This window comes from Rhinolophus sinicus, linkage group LG01, assembly GCF_036562045.2.
Source record: "Rhinolophus sinicus isolate RSC01 linkage group LG01, ASM3656204v1, whole genome shotgun sequence".
Lineage (NCBI taxonomy): Eukaryota > Metazoa > Chordata > Mammalia > Chiroptera > Rhinolophidae > Rhinolophus > Rhinolophus sinicus.
This window is the reverse complement of record NC_133751.1, coordinates 118093092-118114688: the sequence shown is the minus strand read 5'-3', so window position 1 is coordinate 118114688 and position 21597 is coordinate 118093092. Positions and strand designations below refer to the sequence as shown.

At 53.6% G+C, this 21597-nt stretch overlaps 1 protein-coding gene across 1 annotated transcript in view; it reads left to right on the top strand.

Annotated features, from left to right (window-relative positions):
* Positions 1-21597, top strand: part of GLI2 (GLI family zinc finger 2) — a 242511-nt gene that overhangs the window by 63178 nt on the left and 157736 nt on the right. The window contains 1 exon segment of the mRNA XM_074335169.1: positions 3990-4170. Coding sequence (XP_074191270.1) covers positions 4020-4170 — 151 coding nt within the window. The 5' untranslated portion in view covers positions 3990-4019.

Here is a 21597-nt window from a genome sequence, read left to right as displayed (position 1 = left end):
TCCTTGACACTAAAGTCTGAGGGTTCTGAGTTGCTGGCCTCAGTTTCCCACTCTGCATTTGGAGGAGCCTGGGTGTGGTCACATGTGTGACCCTGTGGGTGCCTTGAGTCTTCTGTTGGTTTCTCATCCACTGAGCCCCATGCCCTCCACACGCAGGCCGGGTTCCCTGGGCCCATCTCATCCCATCAGCAAGGGGTCTGAGCACCTGCTCAGCTGGGCCTGGGGACACAAGCCCTGGCCCTGGAGGGGGTCACAGTTGGGCAGGGAGCCGGGTGTGTACATAGCAGATTACGACCAGGCTGTGTGAGAGGTGCCATGATGCTGGGGGAGTGTCCAAACCCCAGGGAAGGTCACCCTATTTATTTAGGGGTGTATGGAGTCTAGCCAGCCCTCAGCCTGGCACAATGTAAGGTGTGAAGCTGCTTGCCGGTAAAGAATTAGGGTTTAAAGAGTTAGTGAAGGTACAACTGCTCTCCCCTGGCGCGCCCGGTCAGCCTCAGCAGACAGGCCTCCTGCAGGACCGTGGTGTCTGACAGCAGCCCCAGGGCCTCCGCTTTTGGCCCGCCCTGGGGTCGTGGTCCTTCTCTCCCAATCTCACCAGCTTGAGTATGGCACTCGGACAGGTGCCGTGCCGAATCCTGCTTCCGGGGCTTCCTGGGCTCCTGGCACAGTGCTCCCCGTAGCTGAAGGGCGGGCTCACACTCAGTTACTCAGTGCCGGCCGGGGAATTCTGGGGCAAGTCCCTTTTCACTGCAGAGCCTCATCGAGGACAGCTCTCTCTGGTGCTCCGGAGTATGGCTTTGGACAGTCTGGGTTCAAGGCCTGGCACAGCCACTTCTAAGTTGTGTGTCTTTGGACAAATACCACAACTGATTTCATCCTCTGTAAAATATTGCGAGGATTAAATGAAATCACACTAGTAAAGTGCTTGGCACCTGGTAAACACTTATTAAAGGTCTGTTGTTCCAGCTGTTATTTTGATTTTTGTCCTTACTTCCAAATTCAAGGTGTGTTTCAAAGTTGGGCCTGAATTCCTTCACCTGAGCTCTTGGGAGGAAAACCCAGTCCGTTCACAAAAATCACTGGCATTTCTAAGAGCTGTGCTCTGCTGCCTCGAAGGTCCCCTCACAGTTTCTTTGCTAGACATTCCTGAGCAGTTGTTGCTTTCCAGCCTGAGTGGGGAGCCGCTCCTGACCTGGAGGTAACGATGAACACAATTAGGGGGCGTCTGGTTGCTGCAGGGGTCCAGAAGAGGAAGTGACCATGACTGGAGAGAAGTAGAGGCTTCCAGGGGGTGACGTCTGAATGACAGCTTAAAGGAAGAGTAGGAGTCCGTCATACATGGAAAGGGTGAAGGGTCTCTGGTGGGCAGCATGTAAGAGAGCCGGGTGTGACGAGGAGGTGGGGAGAGGAGCTGCACAGGAAGACTACCTGAAGGCCAAGGGGGCTCAGCAAAAGGCCTCGGTCGAGAGGGAGGCGGTGATATTTGGTTTTGGGGAAGGTGCCTGGCTGTCAGGTAGAGGACTCCCTGAAGGTCTCCAGGACTCCCCCAGAAGGGAAGAACGCCTGGGATGGAGCAGCCATCTGGGAGGGGCAGCACTGATGAGGTGCTTTGGAGGCGAAGTGATGGCCATTGCAGCAGATCAGATGTGGGAGGGGAATGGGGGGAGGAAGGTGACCCAAAGGTACAGCTCACGTGGCTAGGAGGGCAGATAGGAGGAACAGGCCCAGGCCATTTGGACAGCCAGAGTCTTAAAAAAGCAGATTGTACAAATAGGCTTGAAGGGTCCGCAGTGATACCCCATAACTCACCAGAATCTTCAGGGAGACTTCTCTGTCCCGTGTCTGCCTTGGATTTTCTGGACAGGGAGTTTTGAAGATTGTGGGAAGCAGACAGGCCGGTGTGTGCAGACCTAACCAGGAGGTTCGGAACTCAGGCTGTGTGCTTGGCTGGCCAGCCAGCAGGATTGTGGACTGTCTTTCATGCATCATACCTGTCGTTCTCGTGGACTCCATCTTTCTATTTAGAAAGACACCAGAGTTTTGTGTGGATTTAGTAAAATGACATTCGGGGGCCTACAAACATAGGTTTAGCCTCGAGCCCCCTGAGGGAAGTCACCACTGTGTTTGGTTCCTGCCACCCTGCAATCCATGAGCTCTCTTCTCGCGGGCAGAAACCCTGCCTGCCTCCCTTCTGAAATAGCCACCAGGGACCTCCTTGCTCCCTCCAGGTATCGCCCATGTCTTCACTTCTTTTACAGCAAAGTTTCCTGAGAGGTGGCCTCTGTTTCCGCTCTCTTCCCACTCTCCCTGACCCCACCTGGGCCCTGGCCGCCATCATACCACTGAACATACTCAGCTTTCAGGCCTCCTGTCAGTCTCCAGTAACTTGTGATGGAGCCAATTGTTTCTCTTCTTTAAGGCATTTCTTTCTTGGGTTGGCTTCCAGAACCCCACACTCTCCTGGTGCCTTTTTTTTCCCTCCCCTTCTCCCCTCACCTCATTGGCCATTCCTGCTCACTCTCCTTGGCTGGTTTCTCCTCTTTTTCCTGACCTGGAGATGTTGGAACGCCCCCATGGCCGCCATATTCCCATCTCTAGCCTCCACCTCTGTCTACCCAAAGATCTGACCTGCATTTCCAGCAGTTTCTGCATGTCTTAATAGGCATCTCAAACATAACATGGTCCAAACCAAGCTCCTGACTTCTGCCCCTGGAAATGCTTCTCATCCACTCTGCTCCATCTCAGCAAATGGCACCGTTCATTCATCCAGGTGCTCGGTCAAAATTAGAAGCCATCTTTGACACCCCCCCCCTTCTTTAAAAAAAATGGCTTTCAAATTTCTATTCTGTGATATTTGATACAAATACAGAGCTAGCAGTATCTGTGAGTGATGAGGCATATTAATAAAATGCTCCCTGTGACCCAGCACCAGCTGGAGACGGAGCTGGCCCTGCGTTCCCAGGTGCTCCTCCCTTAACCACGACTCCTCCTGTTTCCATCACAGCCCACAGCCAAGTTATGTCAGCTCTGTCTTCAGAGCATGTCCACGTTCCACCACCGCCCCCTTAACCCAAGCTGCCGTCATGTCTCCCTGGGTCACTGCAGCAGGGCCCTTTCCCCCCAAATTTGCTCTTCTCACGACAGCAGAACGACCCCTTTAAACCGAGTCATGTCATGTCACCCGTCTGCTCAAAACCCTCCAGGGCCGGCACTTGCCTCCTCCCACCTGGGCCCTTGGCTCCCGCCTCCGCCCTCTGCTACCCTGGGCTCCCTCAGACCTTCACGTGGCCTCCCATCCTCAGAGAGGCAAACCCCTCCCACCCTGCTCAATCTTTCTCTTTCCATGCTACCTCTCGCTAACTGCACCTAAATATACATTTATTTCTTCCCTTATTTATTATCTGTCTCTCATGTAGATTGTAAACTGCATGGATTGCGTCTTCAGCACCAGACACGATGCCTGCTGCATAATAGGGGCTTCCAAATGTGGTGACTGCATGTGTGCAAGTGAATAAATGATGAAAAACTTGAATAAATGAGTGAATGAACGTACACATGAATAAATGAAAGCTGGATCCTGGTGAGCAGGGAAGGGACAGGAAAACGAGGGCTTTTCTTTCAGGACCTCTGAGTCTTTGTCACTCTTATTTTCCTGAGATCCTGAGCTGGAGAAGCCTGTGCTTCCGACTTCATTTCTCAGTGCAGTTCTGACTGCTCACCACTCACCACGGGAGGAACTTGTTGCTTAGGTTAAAAAAAATCTGGGGTAGAAGATAACGGAAATGTGCAGCTGCTGTCCGTGAGGTCGTTCAAAAGAGCAGATGAATCTCAGAACTAATAATTATCAAAATTAATTAAACCCTCCTTCCCAATTATGAGAGAATTGAGGTGGTAGCGTTAGCCACGTGCGGTGATGGGGAATCTGGGTCGGCGTTCCCGGCTGGGTCTGGGGGCAGTGTTGGTGAGTGTCTTTGTCTTCTCTTTAGGGCTGCCACCCAGGACTATGAGCGGCTAAGATGGAGACGTCCGCTTCAGCCACTGCCGCGGAGAAGAAAGAAGCCAAAAGTGGGATCCTGGAGGGTGCTGCTTTCCCTGACCCGGGCAGGAAGGCCTCTGCTCTGGCCGTGGCCACTGTGGCGGCGGCTGCGGCAGCAGCTGCCCAAGGAGGTACTTTCTGTTTTGCACACTTGGTGGGCAGCAGGGGTCTTTTTCATTAGCCCGTTAGGATTTAATTGGACTGGTGGCCGATGTCATCCGGCAGGCATGCTGGGTTTATGGCGGGTGAAGAGGAGGGCGTCCCTGCTGCTGGGGATCCCAGGCACTGTGACGGTCGCCTGCGGGGTTTCCCGGAGGTCTGGACACCCCCAATCTTGGGGGGCCGGGCTGGCTCAGACTCAGAGGGGCGGGCCTGAGAACTTGGAGAGGGAAGGGAAGGGAAGCGAGGCACGGTGGCTGCTGGGCGGCCCTGGGGTGCGTTCAGTTGGCACATTCGAGATGTGCCAGAGACACTGCTTTTTGCCTCTGGCCCGCCAGGGACTATTTTGGAAAGTAATTGTCTCCTGATCCCTTCTGGCTGTAATTAGAGGGTCAGGTACAGAATTTAGTATCCTTAGGTGAATTTCTGGCCAACTTAATTATAACAGAAGGACTACATGAGCCACAGCCTCTCATTTTACTGCCCCGAAGAGAAATACTCTATGGTTTCCACTGGTCCGTGCCAGCTTCCCAGTGGGAAAGTTTGGCGGGAAGGCGAGACCTCCCCTTGTGTCTGCGCAGTCCATCTGGAGGCCACATAACTATTTCTGTCTCTGAGGAATGGAGAGACTTAGATTTCTTTTCTTCCCCTTTTTATTCAAGTGCGTTTAGTCATGCCTTGTTGCTCTCGCCGCTCAAGCACAGCTCAGGGAACGGTGGGAAATGCGCCTTGGCCAGAGAGGGGTGGGTGTCATCTCACACTTTGATGCGAACATGGATGCGGGGGCCTGTGAGAGTGCGGAACCCCATTCAGTAAGGGGGGGGGCTGACAGACGCTGCTGTCCACGTGCCACGCTGGGCACAGCTCGGGGCCAGAGACCAGCGAATCAGAGACACTCAGAGGGGTAGGAGTCGGTGTCTCCCAGAGTGAACTGGAGGACTTCTGGGTCGTTGTTGATACATTTCTTTTTATTCACCGCCCCCCCACCCCCGGCCCGACCCTCCTTGTGATTCTCAGATGGAGGTCGTTTTCAGGATGTGTGACCCAGGTCAGGAGAAGGATATCCAAGGCTAACCTTGTGCTCCCACAGGGAGGTGGGCATTTGGTCTCCTCATCTGGGTGACACCTGGACCCTGTCTCACTGACAGGCTCTCCAGGCCCTCCGTCTGTGAGGAGGAGCCAGCTGAGGGTAGAGGAAGGAGCCAAAGCCCAGGGTGGACTCCCATGCAGAGTGGTGTCCAGGAGACAGACATGAGGAGAGGGGCAGGAGTCTGGTGGTGGCTCTGAGTCCGCCCCCTGGTCCTGGCCTGGCTGTGTCTGCACATGGTCTGTTCCTTCCCCTGGGTCAGGGCCGACCCTGGCCTGTGGCGAGTCCTCTGCCTGATGCTTGGACATATAGGTGTCAGGCCTGAGGGAGCTCTGGCAAGCCGGCTCGGTGTGTCTCTGGCCTGCCCTGGGCCCTCATCTCTTTCTGCCTTGGCCTGGGTCTGCCGCTCTGGAGCCATGAGTGGATCATGAACTGCCACATGGCATAATTTACTGCCATGTCATAGTAGCAGAGAACAGACTTAGGCAGTAATTAGACAGTAATTAGGGGGGAAGCCCCTACAGCATTAGACCTTTTTGCCACCAGTTGTGCAGTAACAACAGCGGCCTGAGGGATTCCTGACCTGGGATGTGGGGTGGGGGAGGGTAGGCAGCGGGCCTATAGCTTGGAGTGCAGCAGCTCCACAGAGGCACACACCTTCCTCCACCCCGCCCCTGCCCTCACCCCAGGGTGCCATCCCTGCCCACCTTCAGGGACCCCCTGTCCCCTCATTGCCCCTGGGGAGCACTTAACTGATGAGGTTCCAGCAGACTGTGGATGCAAGCTGTCCACCCAGTTGCCCCCTGCCGGGTAGGTGTCTTGTGTCATTGGAGCCTCTGAGTCCAGTACAGACTGTCTGGTAGAGAGCCTGTCACTGTTCCATTCCCTCCACCCTCTCTGAGCAGTCTGTTGGTAAAGAACCCTCCTGGAGTCAGGAAAGAGCAGCCATTCCTGCGTGGAGCAAAGGGTCATCTTGGAGCAGGTCCCCTGGTGCCGGTGGACTGTAATGACCGTGTTCTGTGGAGGGAGTGAGGGAGTCCCGAGGGAGTGGCCCATAGGGCACTGGCCTGGGTCCTACTTCTAGCAACATCCCTAGGTCCCAGTGTGGTACACCATTCCCTTCTTTGGGCCTCATTTTCCTAAACTGTGTTGTCAGGACACTTGAGAGATGTTATCCAAAGTCTTGATGACCTCGTGACATTGGACCTTTAGTCCATCCTACTGGCAGAGATGCTGTGAGCAAGTGGCAGTAGCTGAGCCTCACTCAGGTACCCTGACAGCCAGCTGATCTCAAGCACCGCAGGAATGGGAAAGAGCGTGAGCCTCCAGAGTGAGGAGAGAGGATGGGAGGGAGGCAGGCACCCGCTGAGGCAAAGCTTGGCGAACCCAGAGAGGAGCTCCCGGGTATTAGGCGGGAGCAGCAGCATGTCTCAGTCATCAGGCATCAAGCCTCGCCTTTCACACCTTTGTTTTGTAGATGAGACTGAGACCAGGTGGGAAGGGACTTGCCCAAGGCCACCTGCTGCTTTAACAGACAGCAGGTGTCTGGATAAGCATCACCTTCCCTTTGTTTTCAGGTTGTGATTTTAGATTGTGGGTGATTTGGGCCTTAAAGCCCAGCCCACTGATAGCTACTCATGGAAAGCGTCCAGCCTATGCACCAGCCTTGGACAGGTCTCCTCCTTTGTCACTGTGCCTTAGCTCCCTCGGCTGTCCAAGGGCTAACAGTACCTGTTGTCTTCCAGCGCCTGCTCTTTGTGGGACTGTGACTTATTTGCAGAGGGACCTTGAAAGTCACCTGGCTTGACTGGACTCTGGTGCTTGATCTCCCTTAGGCGTCTTAGGGCTGGACCTGCTGGGGTGGGTATTTCCACTCAGTGTTAACTCTCTGAGCCAACATATGTGTCACTAACGCCTTTACATGGCAAAGCAGGGCTGTACCAAAGGGGAAAACTGCGCTGTGGTCAGACTGCGGAAAGGTTAGTTGAATCACCTGGCAGGAGCACAGCTGGTTCTTTCCCAGCCTCTTTAGCTGTTGTGCTAACACTTTGGAAGCCATAAAGCTTTAAAAACTCATTTTGGCCCAGAGTTTTTTCCCCCTTTAATTTTTAAAATGGCATAATTTTAAAGGCAATTTGATTCAGATGTTTCTCATTGCTTTGCAGTGAAACTATCCAAATGCTGTCGTATTTTCCTTCTCAACAATGTTTTTTTTTTCCCCAAAAAAATATTTCTGAACCTCTCTGTGTGCCTCAGACGCGCACCAGGGACCCAGCCACTTCAAGCCTTGGGCTGGGACGATCAGAAAGTCTGGAGCCTTAAAACTCCGCTGTGGGTCTTATCCAGTGAGCTCTGCTTACCCCTGAAGTCAAGCAGCTACACAGGCTTTAGAAACCCTGTGATGTGCCTACACTGCAACACCTAACTCTACACGGGGCGACGCCATGTGCTGGCCAGGGCTCTCCCAGTGTGGTCCCCAGCAGCAGCAGCAGCAGCAGCAGCAGCAGCAGCATCCCTGGGAATTGTGAGAAACGCACATTCGTGGGCCCCATTCCAGACCTCCTGAAGCAGAGTTTCTGGGACGGGGACCCGGCGAGCTGCTGGTGATTCTGAGGCTCTCGTAAGTGTTGGGACCTCTGTGTTCTAGCTGCAGAAGGTAGGGAGAGTCTTTCCATATGTCAAGTACGAATCATACATGGAGCTGCTCTGCGGAAGCTACAGGAGACATATAATGTGCTCCCTCCTGCCTGGCACAGGGCACCTCATGGGTCGTAGCTGCTCCTGCTGTATAGTACAGAGCAGTAAGAAGCAGCCCAGACTGTCGCCAGGTCGCCTGGTGAAGACCTAGCTCCACTGACCCTGAGCAGGTCTGTGCCACACTTTCTCATCTGTAAAATGGACATAATAAAAGAACCTACTTCATAGTGTTGTGAGGATTGCTTGAGTTAGCACATGTAAAGTGCTATGCACAATTTAGCTCTCTGTGAAGTCTGATGTAAGTATTTGCTTTAGTAACTGTTACCAGTGTTCCTTTCCTAGGTCTGTAGGCTCTGACTTAGAAAATCTCCACTGCTAACCCTTGCTAACTGTCCTGTTGAGGCCAGATAGGGGATGGAAGCCCAGATTTCTGGTGTCTTCCCACTCAACAGTGGTGCGGGGAGCAATGGGCTGGAGATCAGACCTGGGTTCCGGCCCTTCTTTTCCTCACTGCCACAGCCTGTCCTAGATAGGGAATTTAGGGGACCCCTAACCTCCTTAACTCAGCCTATTCCCCTGTACCCTGAAGGGTGGGACCAGTCCAGAGGTTACCGAAGCTGGCCTCGCCTTAGAATCTCATGAGACGGCTGTAATAAACGCAGACTCCCAGGCTGCCCCAGACCTGCAGAAACAGAATCTTCCGGGCTGGGGCCTAAGCATGTATATGTTTAACAGGCTTCCCAGGTCCCTGGGTACAGCGGGTCCAAAGCATGGACTGGATTCCTGGAGGGGACTGTGACCTGCGCGTTTAGCAGGCGTGGGCAGGCATGACTCTCAGCCTCGTGCTCCCTTGCTGCAGGAGGCCTCTGTGCCACCCAAACTCGCACCCGCCACCCCTTCATCTTGTTCACTGGCCCTGCTGGCTTCTTTGAAAGTTTCTGTGAGGTGCATTGTTGCTTAGCAGTGAGGTATGCATGTCTGGCTTGGAATGCTGCGCGAATACCGAAATACGTAAACAAGTCAGGCTGTGAGCATTCTTGCTCAGATGCTGAGGGCTAGGCAATCCCTCCAAGTCATGTGGACCTTACCGTGTCCTACCTTGATCAATACGTCTGAGACCCTGGTGTCTTTGCCCTCTCTGTTTCCGTGCCACTACCCCCCAATGTGGGCAGAGCATTGTTTATTCACCACTGTCCCCTCCCCCTAACCCCACCCCAGCAATATTGAGTGAAGACTCCCTCATTTTGATGCTATCATGCCAGGTGTGTGCCCGGTGGGTGGGCTGGTACAGCCAGCTGCCTTTGCCAGCCCTGAGGTCCCTTGGCACGAGGGTCATTCGGGGCTGGCCTGCTCCTTGGGCCTAGCTCCCCTCCCGAGGCCCCTGGAACGTACCTAGTGGGCCAGCCTCCGTGGCTTACCTGAACTGCTAGGCTGGGGCCACACACTTTTGCCTTGGGCCCAAAATGCAATCAGATGTGACTAAGTGGGCAATTATTCTTATTTAAGTGATTTTCAGGATTGCTGTTGATGCTGCTTCTGAGCTTGTTTTTTAACAGCCCAGCCACATAGAATAGCCAGTTCCCATCAGACTTTTTCCAGAGAGCAGAACTCACTTTGCTCTGACGGCTTTGCACACCTGCGAAGTGGGGTGCAGTGCGACAAATGGGGCATTTTCTGGGTGGGTCTGAATGACTCTGATGACACCCTGGCATGGTCTTGGGTGCTGGCTGTGTCCTGGAGGGTCGGGGTGCCTGGAGATGAGGGTGAGGGCTGGAGGTTCCTTTTGGTTTCTAATGGAGTACAGCGGAAAAGACCTGGGCTCTTCCCCGCGCCCCACTTGTTAGCTGTGTGTTCTGGGATAAGGCAGTTCACGTCTCTGAAGTCTGTAAAATTGAGATCATAATTTCTGCCTACAGTGAGGTGAAATGGGAGAGCGTCTGTAGACTGGGTAGCAGAGTGCCCGTGTAGAGTTGAAGTAAATGTTAGTGACAGAAATTTGATTGAGCATGTCTCCTGCATATCATAGTCTCATGCGCAATGCTGACACCTCATGCTCTAAACACCACTCAAAGCTGCCATCCAAAATCAGACTGGATGCCCCACTTTCCTGCAACACAGCAGGCTCCTCCCCCAGCCCCTGCCTACAGCATTCCAGGCCCATCCCAGGGTCCAAGCTTTGGGGGACTGCGCCGCCTTCTCCTGGCTGCTCCCCTTGGATGCGGTGGCTGGCACACACGTTTGAGCTTGGGACCCACATTGCTGTGTTTTCTGGCGGGCGCACGTGAGCTGGCGAGCTCCGCCCACACAGAAGGAAAGCATCCAGTGGCTCCTGCTCCTGTTCTCTCTCCCTGGGGCCTTAGCCATGCCCGACAGACACAGCCTTGTTTCTCATGGTTCATTGAGCATCGGGGAGAGCTTTAAAGACATTTCTAATTACAGTAGTTCCCCCCTTATCTGCGGTTTTGCTTTCTGTGGTTTCAGTTACCCACGGTCAAACTCGGTCTGAAAATTTTAAATGGAAAATTCCCAAAATAAGCCAACAAGTTTTAAATTGTGTGCCCTGCTGAGTAGCGTGTGAAATCGTGTGCTGTCGTGCTCCATCCCGCCTGGGATGTGAATCGTCTCTTTGTCCAGCATCTCACACTGCACATGCTCCCTGCCCGGTAGTCACTTAGGAGCCGTCTGGGTTATCAGATTGGTTATTAGAGAGAGAGAGAGAGAGAGAGAGAGAGAGAGAGACAGAGAGACAGAGAGACAGACCACACTCATGTAATGTTTATTACAGCATATTGTTATAATTGTTCTATTTTATTATTGTTTACTGGTGTTAATCTCTTACTGTGCCTAATTTATAAATTAAACTTTCTCATAGGTATATATGTATAGGAAAAAGGATAGTATTCGTAGGGTTCAGTACTCTCTGTGGTTTCAAGCATCCACTGGGGGTGGATCCCTTATGGGTAAGGGGCGGGCGGTGGTCTAGAACTGGAAGAAGCTTTAGAGATCATCCAGTTCGGATCTGTTCATTTCACAGATGTGGAAACTGAGGTCCAGAGACATGAAGTACAAGCGGTCACCTAGGGACACCAGTGGGACTGGAAACAACTCCCTAGGAATTGCCCGTGGGGTGGGACACAGCTGCCCCCAGTCCTGCCCCCTCCTGGCCCAAACCCCTGCTCCCCAAATTGATAGTATTTATGTCAGAAACATTTTTCTGATGTTTGGTTCTGTCAAAACTAATTTTAGCATTTCTAAAGCTTGGTAAAAATACAGCCTCATTACTTTGATGTCAGTGCATAGTTTACTATTAGTATATTCTGGGGTTTATCATTTTAGTCATGTTTAACACGGCTGCACCAGGCATGCTCTATTAAATCTGGCTTATTTTACATTCCTGTCCGGAATTATTTATTTGTAACAATTTCCTCTCTATCAAAAGACACAGCTAATGCTGTGTTTTAATGTGTTATTTACACACAAAATAACCTATTTACAACTCAGTATGCGCCGGAGGGAGAATGGATGGGCCCCAGTTTCCTGCGTTCTGTTATATCGGAGTTTAACAATCTGGTTTGCTAATAGAACCATTTATCATTGGTGTGGGGGGGATAATTTATTTTATGTTTGTGGCCAGGTCTCACTGCCTCTGATCTCGGGAACATTTTGAAGATAATGAAGTCAGGTCTGCTGTTTGGAGTGGATGTGGGACACATGGAAGCATCAGGGGCTGAGAATAGAGCACTACGGGGAGATGGTGATGAATCCGGCCAGGGAGCTGGGACTTTAGGGATGTGTAGGGTCTCACCAGGGAGAAGGCGGGAAAAGTGGGTGCACATTTTAGTGCATAGTTTACTATTAGTGCATAGTATTACTATTGGTGGGGGAGCAGCAGAGTGGCCCCTGGGGAGTACAGGGGCTCAGGGGTCAGTGAGTTGGCCCTTGTGGCTCCAGTGGGGGTGTGTGGATGGAGCCTGAGGGGCTCCAGCCTTGGAGGCAGGTGGAGCTTCCTGACCCCTCCTTAGTTCCCCTCCCCAGACATCAGGGGAATAGCCTCAGAGGTTTAAGGCAGACCCCTGCCCTGTCAGTCAGCTTGAAAGCTCAACTGGCAGTGGAAAGGGTCTTAGGCAGAGAGACTGGAGGCGAGGAGTCCAGGGAGAAGCCCTTGGGCCTGGCAGTCGGGCGTGGCCGGGATGGGCAGTGCTGTCTGGGGACCTGTGGGACTGGGTGGGGAAGGAGACTCCTGACTGCCCTGGAGTGAGGCCCAGGGGTGGCTGCGGGTCCCAGGTGGGTGTGTGGCCATTCAGCCTTACAGGCTGAGGTCCTGTGGCTCCATTGGAACCTCTTCTTTTTCTGCACATGGGTGGGAGAAGCAGTGCCTCTGACCGAAGCTGCTGCCCTCTTGAAGCCCTGTGCCAGCACCAGAGGGGGCATGTGGGGAGAGTGAGGGGGCCATCCAAGAAACAAGAGCCATATAGTCCCTGTCCCAAAACCTTGTGACCCCCTGAGAGAAACCAGACGCCCCCACATGTGATGCTAATGGCTCCTTTGTCTGATGCCTGGGGTGGTCAGGGAAGCTGCAGGGAAGCAATGTGGCCAGAAAAGGCTGGGAAGGCTCAGTAGAGCCCTGGTAAGGCCACTACCTGCAGCCATGTGCCCTCTCTGACCGGTCAGGGTCCTGCAGAGCACAGCTGCACACTCAGATCAGATGGCTGGGAAGAGGTCACCAAAGTGGTGTTTGCAAAGTGTGGCAGGGCCTAGGGCAAGCCACAGGGTATGGTGCATGGAGTGACCACCTCCCTATGGCCGGCCAATCCCCCTGGCCAATGAGTCTCAGCTTTAGACAGACGGAGTTTGAATCCTTGCTCTGCCACTACCCAGCTGGGTATCCTTTGCTGATTGGAAGCCCAGTGTCCTCAGTTTACCAATGGGCTAAATACTTATCATTTGCGGACTAGGATTATAGATAAACAGTGTAAAGAGCTTAGATAGTACCTGGGACGTAGTAGAAATTCTGTATATAGTAGTTGCTGTTATTAGTATTATTATTGCTGTTATGATTATTCTAGAACTTTTCCCAAGATTAGTGCGTATGCTTCACATAGATATTTGAGAGTGAATGAATGAATGAATGAATGCACAGGACTCTGAGCTGAGTCTTCACGAGGAGTAGCAGTTTGCCCATGATGTGCAAGGGGGAACAGCATGGACAAAGGTCCTGGGATCTGAGTATGGGCTCAGGGTGGCTGGTTCTGTCAGCCCTTTGAGGAGGGGCTCCCTTCACCTCCCAGCCCCAGCCAAGTCCCTGTCTCGGGGCCGGGAAGCCCTGTGAGGCCCCTCCTGGGTCCGTGTCCTCCAGCTGCTGCACAGCCACACGTGGACACTGGAGGCCTGGCCTGGCCTGGGTGAGCAGGGCTTATTTGGACCCCCCTGCAGGTTCCGCCAGCCTCTCCTCCTGGGCAGACGTGGAGGGGGGGAGGCTGCAAAGGCTCTACCTTGAGAAACTGCCCTTGGCTCCTTCCCTGCCTGGCCCTGCTTCCTGGGGGCATGGACCACTGCCTTGTATTTGTGGGGACTGGGAAGTCAGACACCCAGACACTGGGCCATGAGGCCCACGGTAGGAAGGTAATTTCACTGTCTGATTTTCCATCCCATTTTGAGCAGCAACATTTGAGAGGAGGGTTTGGCTTTGGCGTGGTGGTTGGCAGTGGACACCAGGCACAAGCTTTTTACTTTCCTCAGTCCCTGTCATTCTGGAAATGGAGGGACATCCAGGGGAAGCGTCATGCATGGCAGAGCAGGTGGTCCTGTCTGGTGCAAGGGTTGTCAGGTCAGGAAAGTCCCTTCCCTGAGAGCCAAGTGCCTGAAATTTCCCTTTTGCTGTCACCTTGCCTCTGGATTTGTGCAGAGGCCCACGTTGTCCTGTGTCCCTCTTTGTGACCTAAGTTACAGGTGCAGGCCCCTTCCCAGTGACAGCCTCGGGTACCTGGAGTACCTGGTGCTGGGGGAGCTGACCCAGGGAGAAGAAGGTCAGACAGGGAAGCTGAAATTGCCAAAGATGTACTTTGCTGCCTCTTCAAGTTCTGAGGCTGGCTGTGGGTACGACCTTTGTCCCATGTCTGGTCCCCAGAGTTGGCACCCTGGTCACATCCCTCTAGGCTGTGTTGGTGACAAGGAAAGCAACAGGTGCCTTCAGTTAGAGGCAGGCAGGTGAGGTCCACATCCAGGAATGAGCGTGGGCCACCTTTGCCTCATCTGTAAAGTGGGGGTGAAGAAGCTCACCTGGCCCGCTGTGTGCAGGGTGCGGCTCTGGCATGTGGGCCGCCAGAGGCTGCTGAAATCATTCTCGTTGGGTAGCGGTATCACCTGCCATAGAGGACCCGTGGCATCTCCTGGCTGCATCATTAGTGGCCAGAGCAGTGTGGAGATTTCCCGGTGACCACAGGCCACAGCGGCACTAACGTGCCAGGCCCCCAGCTTTCCCAGCTGACTGTGAGAGGGACGGAGGGAGGGCCCAGAAACTCCACTCCTACGTAGGTGTGTCAGTATGAGAACTGGAAACATATGTTCATCCAAAACCTTGGACACAAATGTTTATAGCAACTTAATTCACAATAGCCCCAAATGAGAAATGCCCCAAATGTCCGTTAGCTAATGAATAGATAAACCCAAGATGTAGTATGTCCACAGAATGGAATATTATTTGGCCATAAAAAGGAATGAAATACTGATACGTGTTTTAACATGTATGAACCTTGATAACATTTATGCTGAGTGAAAGAAGCCAGATACACAGGGAGCCACGTATTGTATGATTTCGTTTATATGAACTGTCCCAAGTAGGCAAATCCACAGAGACAGAAAATAGATTAACAGTTGTCAGGGGCTGAGGGGAGGAGGGAATGGGGAGTGGCGGCCAATGAGTATGGAGTTCATTTTTGGGGCGATGAAATGCTCTGTAATTAGATAGTGGTGATGGTTGCACAACCCCGTGAATACGAGTATACTAAAAACCACTGAATTGTACACTTTAAAAGGGTGAATTTTATGGTATACTTTAAAAGGGTGAATTGCACCTCAGTTTTAAAAAGGAAGGGAGGGAGGGAGAAAGGATGAAGGAAGGGAAGGAAGGAGAAGGTGAGTGACAAAGTTGGGGGTGGGGGTAAAGGGGGAAGGCCTGTGGCATCTAGGCCTGGCCTTGCCTTGGTCCCCTTGGAAACCCCAGCATGAGTCCCCAGGCTGTCCCCAGGCTGTGAGTATCATTGCCCCACAGGGAGGACCTGACTTCTCCTGGCCAATGAGCAGCTTTCTCAGCCGATTCTATAGGCTCCAGAAGCTCTAAAAATAACTGGAGTGGAAGGAGGGTGTTTAATGACAAAGTAAATAATTACATTAAGGGTGCCAGTGTGGAGGGGAGCTGAGTAAATCACTTTAGAAAGAGCACCAGCCTCCAGCTCACTTCCAGTCCTTTATCACCAGATTACGTCCTCCCTTGGTCTCCAAATAATTGATTGTGGCAGGCTCGTGGGCTCTGCAGCCCGGGTCAGGCGGGGTGGAGAGAGATGGCCTGCCAGCATGCCAGGGTGACCCTGCAGCCCCACCTACTACTCCAGGTGGTGGGGGCGGCCCTGGGCTCCTGTTGCTGAAAATCAGACACTTTGCCGGGAAGGGCCAGGGCTCTGTAATGCCCTCAGCTGGACAGGGACAGATTTTTCTATGCTTCTGAGTGGGAGGGGCCTCAGGGGCCATCTGGTCTTGCCGAGGCCACACAGTGAGCATGTGAGGGAGCCCAGTAAGGAGCAGATCTGGACCCCCAAGCCAGGGTGCTCTCCCTGGCCTGGGGTAAGTCACTCAGGAGGCGTGAGCTTTAGAGGTCAGTGACCTTCCCAGCCCATGTGTGGTGCCACAGGCCCTCCTCAGGGCAGCTTTTGCAGAGGGCAAGTGCCAGGCGGATTGCAGCTCCTGGGAAGTGGCAGAATTGGCACAATTAGGGTTGAGGTGTCTGTACACCCTCTCACCTCCCCTGTCCTGGCATGGAGCCCCAGGTTTGCCCCTTCCCTTTCCTGTCCTCCTGCCCTCTGCCCCATGGCCTCACCCTGTCCTCAGCGAGTCCCAGCGGGTGGTTCCAGGAGCCTTCCGTCTTCTCCCCCATCCCTCAGTCAGTGGTAATGGAGGATGGACAGGCAGCCAGATTTAAGGGTGTACCCCAAGAGGACTATGTGGGATGTATGAGGTTATAGGGAGATGCCAGTACCTTGGCCTGAAAGGATGGCTCTTCTCCATAGAAACTGAGCCAGACACTTGGCTACTATGACAGAAACCTGCTCACATCCTCTTAAGTTACCTGGAGTTCTTAGCCTCCATAATTGCAAAACCATGACTAGCTACATTTGAGGCCCTGATGATGTCATTGGGGCATTAGTTCTTTCTCTCAGTGCTCTTGGTTGGCTTTCCTCTTGGTGGGCATCCAGGCAGCTTGTTTTCACCTGATGGTGAAGAGTTGCTGCAGGTGAATGTGGGCTTGACACCCCTGAGCTCTGATGGAGGAGGATCTCCTTCCAGGTGATTCCAGCAAAAGTCCAGGGCGTCTTCTCGTTGGCCTGGCCTGGGTCCCCTGCACCTGGGAGCCAGTTACTGTGACCAGGCCCTGTGGTACCCATGTGGTCCCACGGACACCGCTGTGGGGGGAGGGTTAGCCTCCTTGACCTGTAGGGACCGTGTGTGCAAGGGCAGGCTCCATGCGGTGCTGAGCAGGACAAATAAAATGCAGCCCGTTGACGGGAAGAGCGGGAGGCCACCAGGGAGGTCCGGTCACCTGTAGACACTCACTAGTGAGTGATGGACTCAGAGCTCTGGCTCTTCAGAAGCAGAAAGCACTCCTGTGGTCATTTTGTCCCTGAGTCTCTTGCTGTGGGCCGTACCTGGAGTGACCAGGACTGCCCCTTCTCTCCCTCGTTGTCCTTTTGAGCTCCCCGTGAGGGACACAATGTACCTCTGAGAAGTGCCAGGTGAGAGCCTTAGAGAGGAAATCCAGAATGTTCTGGGGATAGCACCACAAGGAGGGGTCCTCAAAGAAGGAGGGACATGTGGGAGAGGTCTGGAGAGGGGGGACCTGAGCACAGGCCTGGGGTTGGGGGTGAGGTGGCATGTGTGGAGGGCAGGGACTGGAACCCTCACTTGAGAGCAGGTTAGGAGGAGAGACACGGTTGGAAAGGGAGTGTTGAACATCCATGGGGTCCCCTGGACGGGCTGCAGACGGATCTGGACTAAGCAAGTAGGGACCACACAAGAGCGTGGAGCAGGGGAAGGACATTTAGAACACACTTGTATTTTTGTTGGGTTGATGTAGCTTGTGACTGGAAGCATTCCGTCCCCGTACGTGAAATGCACGTGATTCTTGCTGGATTTTTCTGCTCTTCAGAAAATTCTTCGTCCTTCCTTCCTTCTTCCCTGTCTCTCTCTCCTGGCCTCCCTTCTGTCTTTCCTCAGATGTTTACTGAGGGCCTAGTGTGTGCCAATCACTAGGTCACAGCAGGGAACACAAAGGCAAGGTCTGCTTTTTCTAGAACCGACAGCCCATTCGGGAGACATAGGCAAGTACCCAAATGAATGACCACACCATGAAGAAAGTAAAACGGGTGCTCTAGTCAGAGAGATGGGGGCTCGGCAACGTCTCCCACGGTTGTTAAGGCCGCTGCCTCTTTCAGATGTGCTGGTGAGGTAGAGTGGACATGGCTTCCTCGGCTGGGGGAGAAGAGGCTGATGAGCTAGCTCAGGTCACTCCTGTGCCGTGGGGCGATCACACCTGCCTGCCTGCTGTGACCCAGGGAAGTTGGGGTTCACTAGCAGTGGCTGGAGTGGAGCCCAGTGGAGCCAGACACCTGGGTTCCAGCCGCCATGGGAGTGGCGGCAGTTCCTTGGGTCCTGGTCTTTCACACGGATGCGCGCTTGCCTGCCCTCTCGGGGGCTGTGACCAGGACTGAAGCAGAGGCCCCATAAGGAGGCCTCAGCCTCAAGGTGTCCGGGAAGGGCTGGCCACAGCGTTAGTGTGGGGGGCCTCCGGCCTCATAGTGAGCCGCTGGGGAGTTTCCAGCTCTTGGGGAGACGCTGGAGGGACCCCATGGTCTCTGTCTGGGGACGTCACCCTTCGCAGTCTTCCAGGCCCCTTTTATATAATCCCACCCTTGACATGCAGTGCCTGTTCTCGCTCCTTGTTTCTGGAATGTTCCCTCCTGGGTTGTCCTGCTGAGGTCTGGCCCCAGGTGGGCTGTCCCCTTACCCCAGCCTCTCTGTGAGTCCCATCCTCCACTCTTGTCTGTCAGTGAAGGTGAGAGTCCTCTGTGAGCAGCAAAAGCAGGGAAAGCCCTGACCGAAGGTGTGGGAACGTGGGACTATGTTGCAGAGCCATTATGTACCATGGTGGGAGGGGTAGGCGCTCTGTTCCTTGGAGGTGACAGTCCCCGAGGGACACTGCGAGGAGGCCCTGAGGAGGCTGATGGCCAGCCCCTGGGTGCCATGTCCAAGAGGCTTGTGGAGAATTCCTGGTGCGCCTCTGTGAAGTGTTAGAACTCTCCTGTTAGTGCTGCGGCATCACTAACACCACCCAATGTCCTGGATGGGCTGTGGGTGGGCCACACGTCTTTTGTGCGTGTGTCCCTCAGGGGATCTCCAAAGAAACTTCTGGGATCTTAAAAAACAAAAAGAAAGAAACAGAGTTGATGTTTCCTGGTGCTGTGGTTGTAGGAGCTTCGTTGCTTTGGGGTGTGGGGAGGATGAGAGTGGCCTTTGAAAGTTCTTCCCTGAGGAGGTGGGGTAGAGCGAGCTCACGTGGAGATGTGGCTCACGTGGAGACGTAGCCCACGTGTCCTTGAACTCCCGCATTCCAGAAATGTGCCAGCTGCATGCCGGGAACAGCTTGATTCCTCAGCTGGGTTATGTCTTGGGAGGGAGAGAAACGAGCCCAGGGTCTGACTGCGACTCGGCCCTGCATGTGCAAGAACTTTCCGGCTTGTGGCTGCCTGGGCAGATGGATGCCCCATCTTCATGCCCCAGACTTCACCTGTGTGCTGCACCTTCTCTTGCTGTGGTCTCGTCCATCCAGCTGCCTCTGGCCTGTCGTCCTCAGGTGCCCCTGCCCACCCTGGCCCCACTGCCAGTCTCTTCACTGCCTCTCACCTTTCACGAGTGCAGTCTTGTCCCTCCCAGGTCACCAGGCTGTGCCAGCCCTGTGGGCCACCTCATCCTGAGAAGAAGGTCACCCCAGCCTTCCAGCCTGCCAGAGGACGTCTCAGATGGCACCCTGATCTGAGGTCACGTGCACACATGGTGTCTCAATTCTAGTCCCCAGAAGCAGGCTCTAAGACGAGGGTTCTTTTGGGTGTGGTTTATTTGGGGGTGTGAGCAGGGGACTGGGCAGGTGAGACAGGAGAGGGAAAGCGCCAGTGAAGGGCATCTTAGCGAGCCAGTTACCACTGCGAGCTGCTGGAATTCCATTCCACAGGGAAACTGCGACCCTGTACAATCTGTCCCGAGGGGCAGGGAGCCCAGAGTTAAACACCAACTCCTATTAGGACTTGCTGGGGGGGGCTGCGCTGGCACTTCCGTCTGGCCACACTGTTGGGCAGAGTAGGCTCTGGAGGCAGAGAAAACCTTCGGACAATTAACCAAAGGTGCTCTAGTGTTTGGAAGTTGGGTGTGTGTGTGTGCACTAAAGTGGTGAGAGCACAGGACAGAGTGGGAACCAATAACATCTGCTATAGATAGAGGTCTGGGGTGGGTATAGGTCGTGATTTCTGGGGGCTTATGCATCCTTTGGCCTGCTCCTGTGATTTCATCATTTGAGACGAATTCTGATGGCTTAGAATATATGAGTGTGGTGCAGGGAGGAGGCAGACAGCCTGGCTATTGGCAGATAGCCATGCCTCAGTGGGAATGGGTCTGGCAGGTGCTGTGCTGAGAGTAGGGTTGGATTGGCAGGAGGGCAGGAGGACAGGACAGAGGCTGCTGCTCAAAGAAGGGGCCAGAAACAGGCCTGAGGGTCCTGAAGAGATCCCCTTGGTAGGTCCTCAGGGGGATGTGTCCTGCATTCCTGAGGACGCCAGTGCCAGCATCCCAGAGAACCAGGGACAGGGATGGTTCTCCCAGCCTGGCCTTCTGGAATGGAGGAGACTTGAGACCCTGAGCTCCAGGGAGGAGCCTGATTTATAACCAGTCACTAAAAATATATACAGTGAAGTGAAAGCTTCTGCCTTTGAGCGGGCTCTCTCTGGCCGTTGTAAAGATAAGTAACAGCAGTTAGGAGGCCACTTAAACCCTTACCTTTGGGGGATAAAGGGGTCTCTGCAGACAGTAAGTCTTTATCGAGAAATGTTTACTCATAAAAAACCACAACGAAGCCTGGGAGAGAAGGCATCTCTGCGTTTATGGAGCTGCAGTCCATTTGTAAGAGGAGCAGCAAATCACCAGGTCCGAAAGTTGGGGGTGGGAGTGGGAATTTAACCTGACTGCCGCCTTCCGGACAGCTGGCCCAACTCCCTTCCTGCACTGGTGGAAGGGATGGTAGCCATCTGTGGTGGCTCCCTGGCTCCCTGGCACCAAGGCCTGGGGGCACACGCAGCCCCTGCCCACCTCTCCATCCTCATAGTGTCCCTCAGAGGTGCTTGTGCGTCTTTGTACAGCTCTCTTCTTCCAGGATTGCCCTCCGCTGCTCTCCTACCAGGTCCACTCCTGCTTGGCCTTTCAGGGCCATGTACACATCACATGCCTCGTGGTTCCCTAGACACGCAGCCCCGACCCAGTAATGGTCCTATCAGAGGAGCAAAGCCACATGAGTGACACAGGACACAGCCCGGACCCAGCTGTGGGACCCGTGACGTCTCTGGAAGGTTGCAGTCCCTGCATCTGGTATTGGGCCAAAGTCACTATATGTCAGTGGTTCTGCAGTGGGAGTGAAAGCTGGGTGTGATGAGGAGAGCGTGGAGCCATTGGAACCCGGGGGGACAGTTAGAGACAGCTGTCTCCCTCTGGTAGCTCCCAGCCTCACATGGACAGAACTGGAAGCTGCCGAAGAAGCCTTCCCCTGGGAAACACGAAGCGTTGACAATTAGGTTCGCGAACTCATCCTAGAAAAAGTGCTACATCCCTCACTGATGAATGTCACTATGGTCACCTTCAAAGTACTCCCCTTGGGAAGCTAAGCACCAACACCAGCGCCGAGTTCACCCTTCAAAGCAATTTTAGAACTCTTTTTCTGGAATGGCCATCAGAGCTGTCGTCATATTACCCTTGATGTCCTGAATGTCATCAAAATGTCTTCCTTTCAGTATTTCCTTTATCTTCAGGTACAGAAAGAAGTCACTGGGGGCCATATCAGGTGGGTAGGGAGGGTGTTCCAATGCAGTTATTTGTTTACTGGTTAATAACTCCCTCACAGACGTGGCATGTGAGCTGGTACATTGTCGTGATGCAAGAGCCATGAACTATTGGCGAAAAGTTCAGGTCGTCTAACTTTTTCACGCAGCCTTTTCAGCACTTCCAAATAGTAAACCTGGTTAACTGTTTGTCCAGTTGGTACAAATTCATAATGAATAATCCCTCTGATATCAAAAAAGGTTAGCAA